Source organism: Scyliorhinus torazame, chromosome 5, assembly GCF_047496885.1.
Source record: "Scyliorhinus torazame isolate Kashiwa2021f chromosome 5, sScyTor2.1, whole genome shotgun sequence".
NCBI classification, from domain to species: Eukaryota; Metazoa; Chordata; class Chondrichthyes; order Carcharhiniformes; family Scyliorhinidae; genus Scyliorhinus; species Scyliorhinus torazame.
This window is the reverse complement of record NC_092711.1, coordinates 76233233-76249042: the sequence shown is the minus strand read 5'-3', so window position 1 is coordinate 76249042 and position 15810 is coordinate 76233233. Positions and strand designations below refer to the sequence as shown.

General features: G+C 44.6%; 1 protein-coding gene and 1 pseudogene across 1 annotated transcript in view; both read right to left on the bottom strand.

Annotated features, from left to right (window-relative positions):
- LOC140422624 (uncharacterized) overlaps nucleotides 1–15810 on the bottom strand; it is a 92954-nt gene that overhangs the window by 62016 nt on the left and 15128 nt on the right. The window contains exons 3-4 of the mRNA XM_072507629.1: nucleotides 6096–6160; nucleotides 5300–5367 (exon numbers count right to left, since the gene is read on the bottom strand). Of these exons, the coding sequence (XP_072363730.1) occupies nucleotides 5300–5367; nucleotides 6096–6160 (133 nt within the window). The remainder of the gene's footprint in view (nucleotides 1–5299; nucleotides 5368–6095; nucleotides 6161–15810) is intronic.
- On the bottom strand, nucleotides 2591–3972 carry LOC140421395 (sodium/potassium-transporting ATPase subunit beta-1-like; annotated as a pseudogene).

The window sequence follows — 15810 nt, the reverse complement described above, 5'->3', positions numbered from 1 at the left end:
CCCGCGCGCAGTGATACAAAAAAGAAGAAAATACAGTCATGAGGTTACATCGGCACATGGCCATCCCTCAATTTGTCAGTTCTGCCACAGTCCTTCTGCTTTCGCAAACTCCTCCGCTGCTTCCGCCGTTCCAAAATAAAAGTCCCTGAGCTTGTCAGTCACCCTCAGCTTCGCTGGATATACAATGCCGCACCGCACCTTGCTAATGTACAGTCCCTGTTCACCCGGTTGAAGACAGCCCGCCTCCTTGCCAGCTCCACCGTAAAGTCCTGGTATACACGTATACCAGCTCCAGCCCACTGCACCACCCGCTTCTGCTTGGCCCAGCTCAGGACCTTCTCCTTCACCCTTTACCTACGGAAGCACAGAGTCACTGCCCTTGGCGGCTCACTCGCCTTTGGTACAGGCCTCCACGACCGATGAGCCTGATCCAGTTCATATCGGGAGGGGTCCTCCCCCTCCCGCAGTAGTTTTGCCAGCATCGCGGCAAAATACTCAGTCGGCTTCGGTCCTTCAACTCCTTCGGGCAGCCCCACAATCCTCAAGTTCTGTCACCTGGATCTATTTTCCAGGTCTTCCATTTTTCCTCGCAGATCCTTGTTAGTATCCATCACCTTCCACATCTCTTTCCCCATCGAGGCAAGTTGATCACCGTGCTGCAAAAACGTCTCCTTCACTTCCTTCAGCACCTCCCCTTGCTCTCGCACCTCCGCCACTGCGCTCGCCACCTCCATCCTCACCGGGGAAACCGCCTCCTCCACCAGCACACACAAGACCTCCCTCATCTCCTTCCTCACCGTCTCCATGCATTTCGCAATCTGCGCCAACTGCTTTTCAAATTCCGCAGCCATCACCTTGGTTATTTCTTCAGCCATAAGCAGTGCGGCCTTCCCTGGTGCTCCAGCCTCCATTTTTCCTGGTGACCCCGCGGTGACCTTTCCACTCCCCGACGGACCTCCAGCTGTTTTTTTTTCGGCCGTTTTTTTGCTCACCCTCGACATTTTGCTTTGGGTTTTTTTTCCCTCCTGTGTCTTCTCGGTGCCTCCTCCGTGCCTTCTCCCTTCTTCTGCCGCCTCCGCGGACCCTGGGACCGGACTTAAAGCCCCGAAATTGCCGTTCCCGAGCGGGGGCTCTCCATTGTGCGGCTGCCTCCCGCCCGCCGTCACCAGAAGTCCTCCAAGGGAAGTGTTGTTAAGTTCATAAGATATAGGAGCAGAATTAGGCCATTTGGCCAATCGAATCTGCTCCGCCATTCAATCATGTCTAATCTTATCCTGGCCGTAATTCCACCATCCTTCCCATTCTCCCTAACCCTTCAACCCATTACCAATTAAAAATCTGTCTAACTCCTCTTGAAATTTACTCACTGTCCCAGCATCCACCGCACTCTGGGGCAGTGAAGTCCACAGATTCAGCCCTTTGGGAGAAATAGTTTCTCCTGAACTTTGCTACCTTCACTCAGTCATCCAGCCTGTTAAGACACCAACAAAGTCACACTAAGGAGAAGGTTCACAAAGGGCCGAGATCAACATCGACGCTGTGGGAAGGGATTCACTCAGTCATGGTATGAGCTGATACATCAGCAAGTTGTCAAGTGCCTGCAGGGATTGGATTTTGTTGTTTGTGCTGCTGTTAATCAAATCCAGGATTGATGGTCTGACAATATCTGCTGATGTTAACAAGCCCTATAACTGGCTACAGTTAAATACTTTCAGATGTCACTGATTTTCAGAGCTACAACGACCCATTTTAAAAGCACCATCTGTGATATTCTCCTTTAGTCACCAACTCTCTTTTTTAGGTTCATGAGTTTTATTTGTTGATGCTTTAAATCGGGTGGAGTATTGATCCCTCAACAAGTTTACAGATGTTACATTGCACACCATGAACGCCATCCTACTGCATTGGTTTAAAATAAAGATTATGATTTTACCAGTGACTTTGGTATCTTTTATAATTACACTTTGCAAAAGATTTTACAACTGCATAAATATAAAATCTTCCATGAAAATGGTTTAAAACATTTCTAGACACCACCATGTGATGGTTCCAGCAAACAACTTTAATAACTAATCACAATAGCTTGATAGCCAGACCCAGATCTCAACACGGATTGAAGATTAAACAGACCTAAAAGGAAGCGTAATAAAACCCATCACCCTACACTTAACATTGCCCCCCAAAAATGCAACTTTTCCTCCCTCCCCGACACAAACTTCAGAGTTCAGTATATTCATACACATGGGCATAACAGAAACAAAATCAAATACCATGGCAATTTTCAGAGTATTTACAACTGGGAAAGCAAAGTGTGCTTAAAAACAGCAACATAATTTGAAGGACCTGTGAATGCTCTACAGTAATGTACACTCAAACTCACACAAGGCACAAGGCAGCAATACCTAAGAACACAAACACTGCTACACATTAGTGGAATTATAATTTACAGTAATGGGCATACCCATAGCTCAAGTATTATCATTTACAGTGGAATAAATATGTACTACTATTACTTTTATGATACGTACCTAGGTAAATGCAGAAAGCTAGTGTAAAGCATATAGATTAAGTGTAAGTCCCATATATATATACGACAGTTTGTTCTAGACTAATTTGAAATAAAGGGGCAAATTGTATTATGCAGTTATCAGCTCGTGATCTCAAATTTTACTTCAAAACGTCCCGGAAATGAAAATCGTTTTTGTCACAAGTAGACTTCAAATGAAGTTACAGTGAAAAGCCCCTAGTCGCCACATTCCGGCGCCTGTTCGGGGAGGCTGGCACGGGAATTGAACCATGCTGCTGGCCTGCTTTCAAAGCCAGCGATTTAGCCCTGTGCTAAACCAGCCCCAAAGCGGTCCTTGTCACTATAGTTAATATTTTCACCATACACTTTACACTCAATGCGCACTTCCGTATTCTGTTTGACGTTTATAAACTGAATAGCAACAAAGAACTGAAGGTATTTTTCCTGCAGACGCTTGCCATGTATGGGTAGTACTGCAAAGGAAAGCCACTGAATCCTCCAAGTCCAAAGATGTGCAGGTTAGGTGGATTGGCCATGATAAATTGCCCGTAGTGTTGGGTGGGCTTACTGGGTTATGGGGATAGGGTGGAGGTGTGAACCTTGGGTAGGGTGCTCTTTCCAAGAGCTGGTGCAGACTCGATGGGCCGAATGGCCTCCTTCTGCACTGTAAATTCTATGAAAACTATTTCACAGGTCCAACTTTATCTCAGTCTTCTTTCTTTGCTGCACAATGAATGGGAATAATAAACGGATTATAATTGATTTGCAACTCTTCTGCAAGTTCGGTGGAATTCTTTGGAGGCCCGGGATAAAAGTTAAGAATCCTGTTGAGCTTCGGAACAATGCGGGGTTTTCAGCATAACCGTAATTAGGATCATTTAATCCAGAGCAAGTCTTAAACCACGTCCGGTAAAATCTGCACGCTCTCTTCTGTCCTTCTGAATCGTCCAGTGGGCCTGCATGAATGTAGGCTGGAGGAATCTCTTCACAGTTCTCAAAAGGAGTGTTGCCACCCTGACTGGAGTCATTGTAAAGATCCAAGAACGTGTTCAAACTTTTCGCAAAACTTTCGCAGGAGTTTGGGTCTGACATACTAAAGGAACTTTCTGTTTTGAACAAATACAGTGTTTGTGATAGTCCTGGGGGTGCAACTCTGTCTTGGTGTTTGGGTTCAAATGGACTAATCGTGAGCAGCAGCGCTTGAATGGTTCCAATGAAGATCCCAGCGAGGCAGCCAGAGAAGATCAAGAAGAACCAGAATATCTTGAGCCAACGACTGCCGGTCCTGCCTAAAAAGTGCTTTTTTATTTCGGAATCCCAGAGGAATTTCTTCCAGTCTCCACCTGCCTCCTTGCCCTTGGCCCGGGCCCGGGCCATGCTGTCTCGAGGAGGCTGAGCGGGGGATTGTGGGAGAGTTTGAGGAAAGCTTGGCCTCGCTGTTGAGCTGATGCTGGCCGGCGGCGCGCGCACTCCCTCGCGCGGCGGCTGTTGCTTTTCAAACAAGAAAGGGGCGGGGCGGGGAGGGGGGGGGGGTGCGGAGGAAGGGAGGGGGAGGGGCGCGGGCTTGGGCGGGGGGGGGGGGGCGGGAAGTGGAGTTGAGAAGCTCCAGGTGTCAGGAGTCCCGCGGAAGGTGAAGCTTCATTCAGGAACTCTGAACAGGAACAAGACAATTCTGAACTTTCACTTCAATCCTAAATTGATGTTTGATACAAAATCTACAATTCAGAGTTTGAAATGTTCCACTGATTAACATCTCCAATTAGAAAGTGCTGATTAATCATTGCTGACAATTGTTACTCACACATTCCTCACAGTAACATGTCCATTGTGAAATTACATTATCAAGGAACATTAAACTAAACTGTGAAATATTTCACAGGCACATCAATAAAAACTTCATCAATCAACATTGATATTGATGAAACTTGGAAGTCACTGAGTTCAATGATTTCTGACACAGCAGCAGCAGCCAGGGTTAGGGGGATAGAGCGGGGGAGTGGGCCGAGGTTGAGTGCTCTTTCACAGGGTCATTGCAGACTCGATGGGCCAAATGGCCTCCTTCTGCACTGGAAAGATCCGACAGGATTCTATGGGAAAGGTGGAACCCACAACACAGACTGGTTTGAGAGCCACTCAGCAGAGATGACATCTGTCATTGAAGCAAAAAGCAAAGCCGACCTGATGTACAACATAAACCCAACACCGGGAACACTGCATCATGTGAAAGTAGTCAAGACAGTTTTGTAAAAGATGGAGAGATTGTGAAAATAAACACTGGACAGCCAACGTCAGTAATTCCACACTGCCTGTGATAACAGAAATCTATGTGCTGTGTGTGATGGGAAGAAGAGGGCTCTGGGTCTGACCATCACCAAAGACGTTCCCTTGAAATCCCAGATGGTGACATCCTGACAGATGTAAACAGTCTGGGTGGGGTTAGTGTTGGGTGGGGTTACTGGGTTATGGGGATAGGGTGGCGGTGTTGACCTTGGGTAGGGTGCTCTTTCCAAGAGCCGGTGCAGACTCGATGGGCCGAATGGCCTCCTTCTGCACTGTAAATTCTATGATAATCTATGTCCCGCTCGGTTGAACATGACTGTCAGCTGTGCTCCATCAGACGGACATCTCCCAATCGCTGTCTGACTCTCCTGCAGCTTCCTGTCATGGTTCAGTTGGACAAGGTCATTGATTGCTCAACAAGCATAAAAGCGGCCAGCAAGGATGGAATTCCAGCTGAACTGCTCAAACACAAAGTCCCATCGACTGTCACACCTTCACGATCTCCTCCTTTGTTGGGAGGTCGGAACCATTCCATGTGCATGTTGCTAAAATCATCACAACTGATAAAAACAGCAGTGACAGAGGAGATTGTAGCAACTACAGGGATGTCTCACTCCTTAGCAGCACCGGGAAGACCTTCACTAGGGTCATGTTTAAAAGATTCATCTACTTGCAGACTGAATGGTTACAAACGCACAGTGCGGTTTCTGTGCTGACAGATCTACAGGAACGTGATCTTCTCCACACACCAGCTGATAATAATCTGTATTGTCACAAGTAGGCTTATATTAACACTGCAATGAAGTTACTGTGAAAGCCTCTTATCGCCACATTCCAGCGCCTGTTCGGGTACGTAGAGGGAGAATTGAGAATGCCCAAATTACCCAACAGCACCTCTTTCGGGACTTGTGGGAGGAAACACACGCAGACATGAATAGAACGTGCTGACTCTGCACATTCAGTCACCCAAGCCGGGAATCACACTTGGGACCCTGGCGCTGTGAAGCAACAGTGCAACCTGCCCACTGTGCTACCGTGCCACCCAAAGTGAACAATTGGTGTTTAATCTAAAGAGTCTGTGCTGAGAAAAGTGAAGTTCTAATTACTGAGTGAAAGTAAATCTTTAAGTATGAATTGCAATTTACTTGTACAATTGTAAAAGGCAGTGAAAAGTTGGATTCACTGAAGTTAATCTTCAGCCTTAATTTTGTGCATTGGATTTCACAATCTTTTGGAAGCTCCACCTCTTTAAGTCTTTTTGGTCTAAGAACGTTGAAGCTTTGGTTACCTGTGAAAGCTGATCGTTTTACTTTTATTTTTCTTTTGTTTTATTTGAGTCACTTGGAAAAGTGCCTGAAGAAAGAGGGGAAAAAACTAATTTGGGCAAAGCTGAAAAAGTTGACAAATGAATTGAGAAAACAAAGTTTAAAATGGTGTTTGATTCATTTCATATCTGAAAATAAAGTTACGTAAAGTCAACACAGTTGTGCGCATTTGAGCACGTTTGCTCCAACACCTTTGAGAGCAGAGAAGTTAACCCTTTCCACTGACAGCACGGTGATGATTTAAACTAAAGACTTTGCCTTTTCAAGATTTGGCTTCATCCCATTTGGTATCTTTCAAGACAAAATGTTTAAGAATGGAAAATATCGGAGTTATCTCCAAACTGATTGCAAATTCCTGTTCTTCTGTCTCTGATCTATAAATATATTATGTGAATATTAAATTGGACAGTAAAGTTCCTCAGTTGTGCTTGAAAGTCTGTGTTGTTCTGAATGATGACAGTATTAACCTTCTCCCTAACCTGTCCTAACCCTTCTGTCCATTCACCAACTGAAACCAGAGACTCCTTGACCTCAGGGTGACATTCCCTGTCTGCCTAGTTATTCCTTTAAATCAACCCCTGAATTGTTGGTGGATTGTTTCATCCTGCTGCCATATTTCAACAACAAATGTTGAAATGTTTGCTCCACACCCACAGGGTTTCATCTGTTTACAGCCACAAACAGAAAGGTCCAGTTTTCTCCTGGAGTTTGAGACATGATGCAGAGTTTCAGCCAATGTCGAGAGGCCGTTCACCTGCTCTGCCTGTGGAAAGGGATTCACTCAGTCATCACACCTCCTGACACACCAACTTGTTCATACTGATCAGAGACCTTCTAAATGTGAGAAGAACTAGAAAAGCAGAAAGGATTTACTGATATATCAACGCACTCACACTGGGGAGAGGCCATTCACCTGCTCCAACTGTGGGAAGAGATTCAACTTGTCCCTCCCACCTTCTGACTCACCAATTTGTTCACACTGATCTGAGACAAATTAATTGTTCTGATTGTGAGAAAACATTTAAAAGCAAAAAGGATCTTCTGAAACACCAGCGCAGACAAAATGGGGACAGGCCATTCACCTGCTCCAAGTTCGGGAAGGAATTCACCCGATCACCTCACCTTCTGAGACACCATTGAATTCACACTGGGGAGAGACCGTTCATCTGCCCTGTGTGTGGGCAGGAATTCATTGATTCATCCGACCATCTGATACACCAGCAGGTTCACACTGGGGAGAGACTATACACTTGCCCCGTGTGTAACAAGAAATTCACTCAGTCATCCCACCTTACAACACACCAACTTATTCACACTGATCAGAGGTCTTTCAATTCTCCGATTGCGAGAAGGGATTTAAAAGTAAATGGAATCTGCTGACACATAGTTCACAGTGGGGAGAGGCCGTACACCTGCTGTGTGTGTGGGAGGGGATTCGCTCAGTCAAACAACCTGCTGAGACAACAGCAAGTTCACAGGCGACAGCAGGGGATGGATTCTGCTGTTATTGCTGCTGTGAATCACATCCAGGACTGAATGATGTCTGGATGCCTGTTTCCAGTGGGGTTCCACAGTTCTCTGGTACATATGAATGATTATGAAATTTGCAGATGATACAACAATTCTGCATATGGTTGACATTGCGGGAGAAAGCCATGGACTGCAGGAAGATATCAGTGGACTGGTCAGATGGGGAGAACAATTGCAAATGGAATTCAATCTTTTTTAAACTCCAGCGCCTTTTCAGGTACACAGGGAGAATTCAGAATGTCCGATTCACCAAACAAGCACATCTTTCAGGACTTGAGGGAGGAAACTGGAGCACGCGGAGGAAATCCAGGCAGACACGGAGAGAACGTGCAGACTCCACACAGACATAATAATCTTTTATTGCCACAAGTATGAGGTTACTGTGAAAAGCCCCAAATCGTCACATTCCGGCACCTATTGGGGTAAGCTGGTACGGGAATTGAACCCGCGCTGCTGGCCTTGTTCTGCATTACAACCCAGTGACCGAAGCTGGGAATCAACCCTGGCGCTGTGAAGTAAAAGTGTTAACCACTGTGCTATAAACAGTGAGAGATAATGAATTTCAGAGTGAAAACAAGACAAGTGAATGAACTATAAATAGGATGAGACTTAGAACTGGTGAGCAACAGGGAGGCATTGGAGTCCCTATCCACAGGTAGCTGGATAGATTGATCAGGCAGCCAAGAATCCTTTCTTGGACATGGCCTGGAATATAAGAGCAAGGAGATTATGCTAGAACTTTATAAAACATGAAGAGTACAGCGAGAGGATGGAGAAGCATTATGGTCACTGTATTAATGAACTATAAGTCATGATTCATTAATTAGTATAAACCTGACATCAATTTGATCATTTATATAATTGCAGTCAGTGTTCAATTAATCAAATCTTGGGGATAAAGTTGAAGCTGAATGACAAGTGACTGTAACAGTGAAAAAGTCTGAATTCTTCAGTAAGTTAAAATCCAAACTGTTTATATAACAAAAATGAAGAAAATCATTTCAGTTAATTCCTGATAAAAATAACGTGACTTCAGGCAAATGGAACGAGCTGATTGGTGAGTGGCTGATGAATCTTTATTCATGAATCAGTAGCTAGTGGTGTCCCTCAGGGATCAGTGTTGGGCCCACAACTGTTCACAATTTACATAGATGATTTGGAGTTGGGGACCAAGGGCAATGTTTCCAAGTTTACAGACGACACTAAGATAAGTGGTAAAGCAAAAAGTGCAGAGGATACTGGAAGTCTGCAGAGGGATTTAGATAGGCTAAGTGAATGGGCTAGGGTCTGGCAGATGGAATACAATGTTGACAAATGTGAGGTTATCCATTTTGGTAGGAATAACAGCAAAAGGGATTATTATTTAAATGATAAAATATTAAAACATGCTGCTGTGCAGAGAGACCTGGGTGTGCTAGTGCATGAGTCGCAGAAAGTTGGTTTTCAGGTGCAACAGGTGATTAAGAAGGCAAATGGAATTTTGTCCTTCATTGCTAGAGGGATGGCGTTTAAGACTAGGGAGGTTATGCTGCAATTGTATAAGGTGTTAGTGAGGCCACACCTGGGGTATTGTGTTCAGTTTTGGTCTCCTTACTTGAGAAAGGACGTACTGGCACTGGAGAGTGTGCAGAGGAGATTCACTAGGTTAATCCCAGAGCTGAAGGGGTTGGATTACGAGGAGAGGTTGAGTAGACTGGGACTGTACTCGTTGGAATTTAGAAGGTTGAGGGGGGGATCTTATAGAAACATATAAGATTATGAAGGGAATAGACAGGATAGATGCGGGCAGGTTGTTTCCACTGGCGGGTGAAAGCAGATCGAGGGGGCATAGCCTCAAAATAAGGGGAAGTAGATTTAGGACTGAGTTTAGGAGGAACGCCTTCACCCAAAGGGTTGTGAATCTATGGAATTCCTTGCCCAGTGAAGCAGTAGAGGCTCCTTCATTAAATGTTTTTAAGATAAAGATAGATAGTTTTTTGAAGAATAAAGGGATTAAGGGTTATGGTGTTCAGGCCGGAAAGTGGAGCTGAGTCCACAAAAGATCAGCCATGATCTCATTGAATGGTGGAGCAGGCTCGAGGGGCCAGATGGCCTACTCCTGCTCCTAGTTCTTATGTTCTTATTTTAACCTGAAGTTTATTGTTGCTTCAGTCAGTTAATAATGGAATAAATAAAGGCAATGACAGGGCATCCCAGTCCTGTGGAGAGCACATCCTGGTCACTGCATTCATCAATGATAAAGTGAGATGATTCATTAATTATCACAAAACTAAAATCAATCTGATCATCGTTCATAGAATTACAGTACATGGTCCATTCATCAAATCTAGGGGATAAAGATGAAGTTGCGATTGTCAGAGTGAAGACACCTGAATTTTTCAGTCAATTAATCATTTGAGAGGTTTAGATATTAACAATCAACAAAAAAGGGTGGCATGGTGGCACACTGGTTAGCACTGCTGCCTGAAGGCGCTGAGGACCTGGTTTCGATCCCGGCCCCGGGTCACTGTCCGTGTGGGGTTTGCACATTCTCCCCGTGTCTGCCTGTGTTTTACCCCCACAACCAAAGATGTGCAGGGTAGGTGAATTGGCCACACTATATTGTCCCTTAATTGGGAAAAAAAAGAATTGGGTACTCTAAATTAATTTTTAAAAACAATTAACAAATACATTTCAGTGAATTCCTGATAAAAGTAAGGTGACTTCAGTTCAATGGAAGAAGCTGATTGGTGAGAAGCTGATGAATCTTTATTTATTTTAATCTTAAGTTTATTTTGTTTAAGTCAACTAATCAAATAACTAAAGACCTGGCTGGGGATTCCAGTCCTGTTCCACATGGGAAAACCAGGATACTTCTCATGTCCAGAACAATCACAAGTGCAGGAAGTGACATCAACTGGAGCAGCAGGAAGCAAAGGGCAGTGGTCGAGAGGTATGTTTGTGATTGGTGGAGTATTTCCAGTGGGATTCTAGATTTCTCAGGACATGATTCCATGCTTCTTGAGTTCTATATCAATGCTTTAGACTTTAACATGGGGACAGCATTAAGTCATTTACGGTCCTCTTTTTGACAGTGAGCAAGAAAGCTGCAGACTTTTATTATTCATTTATGGGATATGGGCTTCACTGGTTGAGGCAACATTTATTGCCCATCCCTCGATGCCCTTCAGAACGTGGTGGGAGTTTACTTCTTGAACCGCTGCAGTCCTTCAGGTGTAGGTACACCCACTGTGCTGTTAGGGAGAGAGTTCTAGGATTTTCTCCTAGCGACAGCGAAGGAACGGTGATATATTTCCCAGTCAGGGTGGTGAGTGACTTGGAGGGGAGTCTCCAGGTGGCGGGATTCCCAGTGATCTGCTGTTCTTGGCCTTCCAGGTGGTAATGGATTTGGAAGGTGCTGACTAAGGAACATTGGTGAGTTACTGCAGTGCATCTTGTAGATGGTACACATGGCTGCCACTGTTCGTCGGTGATGGATGGTTTGAATGTTTGTGGAGGAGCAATCAAGCGGGCTGCTTTGTCCTGGATGCTGTTGAGCTTCTTGAGTGTTGTTGGAGCTGAACTCATCCAGGCAAGTGGAGAGTATTCTATTACACTCCTGACTTGTGTTTTGCAGATGGTGGACAGGCTTTGTGGGGGGGGTGTCAGGACATGAGTTACCCATTGTAGAATTCCTCGTCTTTGACCTGCCCTGGTAGCCGCAGTGCGAATATGGCTCGTCCAGTTCAGTTTTTGATCAATGGCACCCCCCAGGATGTTGATTGTGGGGATTCAGCGATGGAATGTCATTGAATGTCAAGGGGCGATGGTTAGAACCTCTCTTGGAGGAGGTAGTCATTGCCTGACACTTGTGTGGCACGAATGTAACTTGCCACTTATCAGCCCAAGCCTGGATATTGTCCAGGTCTTGCTGCATTTGGACAAGGGCTACTTCATTATTTGAGGAGTCGCGAATGGTGCTGAACATTGTACAGTCATCCGCAAACATCCCCACTTCTGAACTTCTGATGAAGGCAGATCATTGATGAAGCAGCTGAAGATGGTTGGGCCGAGGACACTGCCCTGAGGAACTCCTGCAGTGATGTCCTGGAGCTGAAATGGTTGGCCTCCAACCACCAATACCATCTTCCTTTATACCAGGTACGACTCCAACCAGCGGAGAGTGTTCCCCCTGATTCCCATTGACTCCAGATGAGCTGGGGCTCCTTGATGCCATTCTCGGTCAAATGCTGTCTTGATGTCAAGGGCAGACAGTCTCACTTCACCTCTGGCATTCAGCACTTTTGTGCATGTTTGAACCAAGGCTGCAATGGCTGCAGGAAGACATCAATAGGCTGATCAGCCGGTCAGAAAAGTAGCAAATTGAGGTCAATCCAGAGAAGCGCGGGGTAACAAATACATTTGGGGAGGAAAAACACGACAAAGGGAAAGAATATGAATGGTATGATAGTGAGGTGTCGAGGGACAGAGGGGCATAAGAGTGCATGTCACAGATCCCCGAAGGTGACAGGAGAGGTAGATACAGTGATTGTAAAGGCAGAGAGATACTTTGTTATTCACGGGGACAAAGAGTACTAGAGCAGGGAATATTCCCAGCAATTTTTATTGGAGGAAAGACCTGAAACCCCTCTCTCCACAGATGCTGCCAGAGCTGCTGAGTATTTCCAGCATTTTCTGTTTTTATTATAAGATCAGGGAGGTTATACTGGAGCTGTCCAAAACACTAGTTAAACCACAGCTGCATTACGGAGTACAGTTCTGGTCACCACATTACAGGAAGGATGTATTCATACCAGAGAGGATGCAGAGGAGATTGACGAGGATGTTGACACAAATGGAGAATTTTAACAATGATGAAAGATTGGAGAGGCTGAGGTGGTTTTCTGTGGAACAGAGGACGCTGAGGAGAGATTAACTGAGGTGTTTAACATTATGAGGGGCCCGGATAGAATGGATAAGAAGGATCTATTTCATGAACAGATCAATAACCAAGGGGTTTAGATTTAAAGTAATTAGCAGAGGATTGGGAGTGGAAGGGGGATAATAGATCTCTGTGTCTAGTCAGAACCTTGGATATGCGTTATCCCTTCCCAGTTCCCAAATAACAGAGGTCAAGTCTGTGCTTTTTGGCAAAGTCCAGTTGAACTTCATTTGTCAGCTGTGCCACTGGAAAACTTGTTTTTGATACAAAATTTAGAAAGAACTAGCCCTGCGCAAGCTAGTCAGATTCATTTTCTTTTATGAACATAGAAGTTGAGTTTTCATTCAAATCATAATACACCAGATAAAATAACTGGGCAATTGCGATTAGCAAAGCGAGCAGCAAAGGTTTCAGAAATATAGGTGGAATGAGCAAGAAGAGAAACAGAACAGAGCAACAGAAGCACTTTTCCATTCCGGCAAGTGACTCTTAAGATAATTGTTATCTCAAAGTCTGGCCTTCTTTTTACTGCTGATTGGCTTGAACGAATTTATAATTTATCAATTCGACCAAAGTGTCTGTCCATCAATTTAAGAGATATAGGTATTTGAATATGTTGGTTTAATTTTCCCATTCCATCGCTTGCCAATTCTCCAAATTATCGACAACTGCATCTCAATATTAATTGAAAAAACACAGCCTTCAGGGCATTTTGACCTCAGACTGTCTATTACCTTGGAAACGGGACTGCTGTGCTGGAAAAGCAGCAGCATACAATGGGGTCTTTTAGCTAGTTGGCATCACTGACGTTGCTTGTCTCAAGCAATTTGCAAATGTTAAAATCTAGGTTTAATGAAAGAAAATTAAAGTGTATGATCTGGATTAACCCTTAATGGGTTTCCAGCTACTGTTGCACTCAAATAATGCTTAATATGATTAATGTGTTCTAATTTCACCCTTTTACCTTTATCATCTATAGCTGACTAGAAAAGCCAATTTCTATCAGTCCCCCCCTTTTGATTCTTCTAAAGATTAATAAGATTAATCAAAATAACACAAAGAGATTAAGAAATGCGACAGGATAGAAGTAAGCACGGGGAGGAACTCATTCACATTGTCGTGAATGGTTCACTTGTTTGAGAACAGCCTTCAACAGTGAAGCGGGCAAAGCTTTGTAAGCATTACAAGCATTCTGGAAGTATTTTATTCAAAAAAGTAATTATACAGTACAATAACAATTCAGTAATAATGGAAATTGATTGTAGTAATAATTGGGTAATAATGCTGTAATAAAAGTTCAATAGTAGGAGCCTTGTTCAATGTCTTGGGTTGGTTGTGCAGTTGGACCACTATGAACCACTTTGATTGATGGGGCATTATGGGTAGCCAGACATTGGCCAATGCATCTGATCAGCAAGACCACTATGTAAATGACAAGCCCAAAAATGAAAAATAAGAGAAATCCCTGAATGATGGAAATTCCTGTGCCACCCACCCATCCAGAGAGCCATCCCCAAAGAGTGGTGTCAGAGGGTTGGTAAAGTTTCCTAACTTCTTCTTGAATATGTGCTGACAAGCTTTTGATTTCTTCTGAATTACTGGGATGTAGGTGCAACACTGCACCAATCAAGGCACAGGTGCCACCTTTTTCGGCTAGCAAATAGTCAAGTGCCACCCGATTCTGTAAAGCCACAGTGCGAATGGCTAGCATCTCGGCTGAAATGCTACTTCGGGTTCGGGCAGTGTCATTGGCTATTTTCTTAATGCTGCGGCCAATTTACTGTATTCTCTGGTCAATACAATGACGCCATAGGCAGGGATGAGAGCAGAAGATAATTTCTCAGCCCCTGTGATCTCGCGTTTAGACCTCATGATGATAGTGGTAGGTTGATATTTCTCAAACTGTGGGATGAGGTCCATGTTTTGAGTCTGCGTTTATTGCATTGGCTAGGGAAAGGGAAAGGGAATGGCAGATGAAGGGGACAATGAATCCTAAATAGCACACTCCTCTCCAGCTCACTGGGAGCTAAGTGCCATTATAGGTAGAATATTGGGCAACCACTTGTGGGGACCAACGTTCTGTCAAATTTGTCCCATCGGTGTGATTAGGTAGCCCTTTAAATTCGATGGGATTCCCTTCATGTCCATAGACCTTTCTTGTGTCATGAGTGCACTGTGTACTGGCACTCACATCCAAATAATATTCACATTTACTGTGTCCCACATTCCAAGCTCGATGATTATAGCCGATTAAACATATGGTCCCAGTTGGGAAGGTTACTTGGGGCGGATTCAGTTTCCGATCACAGACATGTTGATACCATCCCTTGAAAGTGTTTAATGGGCGGCCTGCAGATCGCCATCTCTGAACCTCATCGTTTATCATTTTCTTTGGTTCTGGTATCTCCACATTGGGGAAGGGAAGAGTCGGGATTTTGGAAATGTCTATCCATGATTTCTTTCCTTGGAGTTTCACGGCTGACTGGTTTGTGAGTAATATCTGGTAGGGGCTTTCCCACTTGGCTCCTAACGGTTCGCGCTGAATTTGTTTTCTGTAAACGGATTCGCCGGGCACCAAGTTGTGGCCCCCCTCAGGAGGCTCGCCCCACGCCGCCAACACCTGACAGCATTTGTTAAGTTTTGACAATAACTAAGTAAAGCATCACACATCAGATGGCAGTCTGCCTTTCTTAAGTCAATAGTTCCTGGCAGGGACATGGGTCTGCCAGTGATGACCTCAAATGGGCTTAGGCCTGTGGTTCTGTTTGCACAAAACTAGTGGCAAGGCTTGAATCCAATTCATGCCTTCTTGGTTGTATCTGGACAACCGTTCTTTTAAAGTCAGGTTCATGCGTTCCACTTGTCCTGATGTTTCTGGATGATAAGGGCAGTGTAGATTCCAATCAATGTTCAGTAACCTGCACACCTCCTGGCAAACAGCACCTGTATAGTGGGTTCCATTGTCTGAATCAATGCTAGCTGGTACTCCCCATCTGGGAATATAGCCTTTGCATAGGACTTTGGCTGTATGGGTGGCTGTAGCCCTCCTGGCTGGAGCAGCCTCGACCCATCGAGAGAACATATCCACTATTACAAGGATGTCAGTGTATCTTTGACATGTAGGAAGGGTGATGTAATCGACCTGTATGTTCTGGAATGGTCCTGCAGGGGCAGCTTTTAGCTGAGGCATTGATGTTATAGGTCGTAGGTTGTTCTTTTGACATGTT